This window comes from Gekko japonicus, unplaced genomic scaffold (genome assembly GCF_001447785.1).
Source record: "Gekko japonicus isolate JY-2015 unplaced genomic scaffold, Gekko_japonicus_V1.1 scaffold1976, whole genome shotgun sequence".
Taxonomy (NCBI): domain Eukaryota; kingdom Metazoa; phylum Chordata; class Lepidosauria; order Squamata; family Gekkonidae; genus Gekko; species Gekko japonicus.
Window position 1 is genome coordinate 69,937 of NW_015170948.1, and position 5,658 is coordinate 75,594.

General features: G+C 46.6%; 1 protein-coding gene across 1 annotated transcript in view; it reads left to right on the plus strand.

Moving 5' to 3' along the window:
- LOC107116870 (gamma-aminobutyric acid type B receptor subunit 2-like) overlaps nucleotides 1–5,658 on the plus strand; it is a 293,581-nt gene that overhangs the window by 40,087 nt on the left and 247,836 nt on the right. Inside the window, exon 3 of the mRNA XM_015418893.1 lies at nucleotides 2,064–2,309. Coding sequence (XP_015274379.1) covers nucleotides 2,064–2,309 — 246 coding nt within the window. The remainder of the gene's footprint in view (nucleotides 1–2,063; nucleotides 2,310–5,658) is intronic.

Below are 5,658 nucleotides of genomic sequence, written 5' to 3' on the forward strand. Positions count from 1 at the left end.
TGTGGTGATTGGGGGGTGAAACTTGCTTTGTTTCTGTTAAGACAACATGTTACCCCGTGTTCGGCGACCGGCCGCAGCCCGGCCGAGATGTTGATGGGTCGCCGTTTAGCAACGCTGTTAGAGAGGTTGCATCCTGACCTCAATGATTTGAAACCACAACAGACAAGCGAAAGTCCGAAGGTCCGGACATACAAAAATGGTGAGCAAGTGTATGCTCGTAACTATGCCAGTGGTCACTTGTGGCTCCCAGCCACTGTTACTGACGTTATTGGTACTAGGATGTATGTGGTACGTTTTGCTGATGGTCGCAAGTGGCGTAGGCACATAGACCAGCTGAGGCAGTGGTGGGCAACTGACCGTTCCACCGTGCAGCCGGCTGAGTCCCCTGAGGACTTCCCACGACCTCTAGAGGAGGCGAGTACTGCGGAGCCTGAGGGCAACAGTACTGGTCAAGAGGCAGGGCAGACCCCTACTCTTGAACCAACTGGAACGGACGGGAATGTTCCTGACTCTGAGGTCCCAAAGTCAAGCAGAGTGCCACTGAGTGAAATGTGCCCTGAACCTATTCCACCTCGTAGGTCTCAGAGGAATCGACGTGCACCTACCTACCTAAGTGATTATGATTGTTCATGATTGTATTTGCTTAGGGGGGAGGGAATTGTAATGTATTCATATGCTGACATGAGTACATGCGGATGTATGGTGAAACATCCCATAGGGAAGCTATGTCAAGCTTCGTCTCCGACAGGGATTCAAGTCCGAGACTAACAGACCAATCACGTTCTAGCTAGCTGTAAGCGGGAACGTTGGTGATTGGACCTTATGCGTTCAACCTGATAGGTTGTTAAATGTAAAGTAGGAGTGGCTATGTTAGCCGGGAATGTTTAAATACCGAGCAGTTTCAATGGACAAACTGTTCGGGCTATCAGATGTTCTGTGTTGATGAAGTGATCGTAGAGCTGAATAAACCTGAGTTTTCGCTGAAATCACTCTCCGACTCATTGTTAAGCGCCGGACTTAACAGCTACGACCCCTAGATCCTTTTCACACTATTGCCAAGACAAGTCTCCCCCCATCCTATAATTGATGCATTTGATACCCAGTACTTTCACCTTGTCAGCCAGTTCTTCCGTGTTGGTAAGAATCAAGTCCAAGATAGCAGATCCTCTCCACTTTCTGGGAAATGACACTGTCAGCAAGACAAGTCAGTAATTAGCAGAGTTGGACTTCCAACGGATATCCCGTCTCTTTGAGAATTTTGTAATCTGTTGTAGGAGTGTCTCATCGAAATCCTCTGCCTGGCTCAGTGGTCTATAGCAGACCCCCCCCCCCCTATAATATCACTATTTCTTACTCCTTTTATTTTTACCCAGAGACTCTCAACTAATCTTTCTTGCTCAGATTCACGTATTTCCTCACATGTATATACCTCCTTTACATATAATACGACTCCTCCACCCTTCCTTATCCGTCTGTCCCTTTTAAATAAGTTATACTCCTCAATAAGTTTAATAAATTATGCTAAGCCTAATATTCCAATTCACCTAATATTCACATCACCTACTCCCAGATCTTTTAGCTGGAGATGCCGGGGATTGAACCTGGGACCTTCTGCACGCCAAGCAAATGCTCTACCACTGAGCCACAGCCCCTCCCTGTCAATGGAAATGAGATTATTTTGTGGATAAGCTCTAAATATCAGTGGTTGGAGATGACATCAGGTGAAGTCTCTGTGCCCTGTTTGTTAGTTCTCCCGGGTGCCTGGGTAGCCACTGTATGAAACAGGATGCTGGACTAGATGGACCACCAGTCTGGTCCAGCAAGGGCTATTTTAATGTTCTTATATTCTTATCAGTTAATAAGTGCTAGCACTTGTCAGATTTAACACTCAGAGGGGGCCATTTTAGGATCCTATTGGCCTCATTCAAATCCTTGTTTGGGGTCAGGGTGTGTTTGCAGTGACAGCGAAATGTCCGTTTATTTTTTAAAAACTAGCACAATTATTATGTAGAGTCCATGGCTACATTAAATGAATTATTTTTTAATTGTTTCCTGTTTCACAGCTCTCCTTTGCAGCGACTACACCAGAGTTAGCTGATAAGAAAAAGTATCCTTATTTCTTCCGGACTGTGCCATCCGATAATGCTGTGAACCCTGCAATTTTGAAGTTGCTGAAACATTATCAGTGGAAAAGGGTGGGAACCCTGACTCAAGACATACGGAGATTTTCCGAGGTAAGATCAGATGTTTTCTTCCCAGCCAGGTCTGTCGTCCGTGACCCCTTTGTCTGCGGCGTGTTCCCCTCAAAGGTCCACGCCCCAGCGGCTTCTTCCGTGGGCTGCCCCCTGCTACCTGTGGAGCTGCTTCCCGGAAGAAGCCAAAGGGGCGTCTGCACTCCCGGATTTCCAGCGTGGCTGCAAAACGGAATTATTGCAGACAGTCTGAATCTGGGCAAAAGGGAATGCTTTTCTAGCTGGGCTTATCAGGGTTTTTAGATGGGTGGTTGTATTTGTTGGAAATGCATGTGTTTACAAGGTCTGACAATTCAGTCATGATAGGGTTAACTTGTTTGCCTAGTATTGCTATTGTTGGAAGGGATACCTGGCACTGAGCCAATGGGGAATTAGCCCGGGAAAAGTAGCTTTCTACTGTGATACAGATTGGTCGTTTGTTTCAGGTGACTTCCTTTCTAGGGGTCAAGAAGAAGGAGAGATTCTCCATTATCTGTGTGCTAGTGTTGACTATAGGCAGCTTAGAAAATGCAGCTGTTAGTGTTATGTTAATTTGTAGTAATCCCGTATACCTTTTACCCTTAGAAATAAAGGTTTTTAAAAGCAAAGAAATCTCTTCTTTCCAATAGAGCAAGATCCATTGATAGTCTGAGTATTAAACACTTTTGACTATTTTACAACAGTATTGTAGTTTTATTTTTTAAAATAACTTTTATAAAGATGCAATGGTACGTAATCAGAATCAGTATACAGAACAAACATGTCCAGTTCACAATTAAAAAGGAAGGAAGAGAAAGTATACAGTTATTCCTTTCTTATCCATTCCTTTCTAACTGCTGAAGGGGTTTTTTTAGTGCCAATTTAATTTTAATGCCAATTTAATGCCACTGTTGCCAATTTTTATCATCTAATATATTCTCAGAATTTTGAACTATTGTAAGTTTGACTGTTGATAACAATTCCATAACAATTTCAGAAACCATTCTATTCAGAACATCAGTGGTTTCCAATAACACATTGTAGTTTAAATATATTTTGTATTTATTCTTTTAATTTTTTCATGTTGTATACAGATTTATTGTATCTTTATATTATTGTAGCTGCCCGGTTTGGCTTCTGAGTTGGTTGGGGGAAAGGCAGGCATATACATAAAATTAAATAAAATATTATAAATAGTTATATAATTTCCAAGTTCTCTGCAATGGGTGGTGGTGGTGATGGTGGAGCATTTCACTGAGAACTCTGAGTGCCTGACAATGCATGTAAATCCTTAGTATTATAAATCACTCACTCACTGAGGGTACCTTCCCTCAGTCACTTGAAGATCCACCTGCTCCTAAAAAACAGAATCTCTACAGGAAAACGATGCAACCGCTTATCGCCCTGTCTCTGATCTGCCCTTCCTAGGCAAAGTGACTGAGAGAGCAGTAGCAGAAAAACTCCAGGTCTCCTTGAAGAACTCACCTGCTCTAGACACGTCTCAGTCTGGTTTCAGACCAGGCTGCAGGACAGAGATGCTTTAGTTCACGACCTCCGTCTAAAGGTAGACAAAGGTCAGGCCTCTTTGTTGCTCTTACTGGACTTATCTGCTGCCTGAACCACAGCTGGCTGTGCCAACTTGTTGAGGCACCTGGAGGCAGAAGCAGGCATCAGGGGTTGTGTGTTCGACTGACTGAAATAATTGCTTACAGCCCAGAATAAGGAACTGGTTTGACTACTTGCTCTTTGCATCCCAGAATAAGGTTTGGACCGCCACATGTCATACACTCCTATGTTCAGCGGACACTCCCCTTCAAGGAGACATATGCTGTTTCCTGGTCCAAAGCGCAGTTCTTGTGCCAGCTGCTCCAAAGTGCGGTCCCCCTAGGACAATCACACAGGCAGTTCACCTTTGAAATGCAAGCTTCTTGGGGACAACCCAAATAGAAGCCTGTGGCTCTGGAACCAGTATTTTGATTGGGCACCACTGCCTGTCATCTTGCAGTGGATAGTCTCCACAGAGTGTGGGGATGTGTCATTTGGGGTGGACCAAAGAGTGTTTTGGGGTGTATTGTGGCCCAAATGTCTGCCTGTGTGATTGTCCCGGGGGCACCCCGCTTTGGAGCAGCTGGCACAAGAACTGCACCTTGGACCAGAAAACAGGATACACCCTCTTGAAGGGGAGAGTCCTGTGAATCTGGAGGTCCACGATGTGTGGTGGTCCAGACCTTCTTTTGGGGTTCAGAGCTTCCAAACTCTCCTCAGTGTTTTTGGTTGAATTAATGAGTAATTTGTGAATAAGGAATGAATAAGGAACCAGGAGTAAGAAACCAACTTCAGCCTCGTCGCCCAGGAAGTCTTTTTTTTTTTAATTTACACTGCTGAGAATTCAAACAGGCTGTTCCTGCCTTTAGTTTAAAGTAATGGAATCCAGGAAAGATGGTATCCGTTGTTATTTCCTGCTTGTTGAATTTGGCCTTTAGCAGGGAAGCTGTTGTTGCTGACAAATTACCAGATGAGATTTTCTATACTTAGTTCTCATTGCCAGTTCCTGGGGGGCGGTACGGCGAAGCGAAGGTTCACAGGAATGAGCCTGAGCTGTCCCAGGGTCAGAAGGAGGATCAATTAGCAGCACTCACACAGAGCCGTAATGAGACCTACGCAGAGTTGTTATGAAAAAATCAGCGTGGTTGGGTCAAGTGGGTTGTGGGGAGAGCTGGGGGGAAATCCAGTGCCACGGCTGCCCTGAGCCAAATTCTGGAATACCCGGTTGGCAGCTTAGAATGCCCCCAGGCTTGGGGGGGCTCTGATTCCTGGTTCAAGCCCCTCTGCTCCTGTAACTTCCATCTGTTGTGAATTCCGTGCTTTAGAGCGCATTGAAGAATCCCTGAAACCACAGCAACTGTTTATTTCCACAAGGGAAAGGCAACAAAGGTCCCTGCCACACGGCAGGGAATTAGGTGCTAGTACCGCGGCTAAAGTGAGCCGCGGCAAAGTTGGGACGGCGCGGCGGGATCTCACAGATCCCCCGAGCCGCGTCGCAACGCTCCCCGGCACGATCAGATGCCGGGGAGAACGCAGCGGTGGGAAGGGGAGCCTGGCGAACTGCGCATGCTCACACATGCGCAGTTCGGCCAGGAGCCGGGGATGCGCCGGCGCAAGGACGCGCCGGCGATCCCACGGCCAGCGTTGCTGCGGCCCTCCGGAAAGAACCACCTCGGGAGGTGGTTCTTTTTCGCCGCGGAGCAACGCTGGAAGGGACTGAACCGGGACGGATCCGGCACGCTCCCCAGATGTTGCGGTGGGATCGTGCCGGTTTGCTCCGCCCCTGTTCCGTCCCGCTTCCGGACCAAATGGGCTCGTATGAACAGGGCCAAAATGCACCAAAGTCAGAGAAAGCCATTTGGCTTAACTGCCAAAGGGAGAAGGATGGATGACTGCTGAAAAA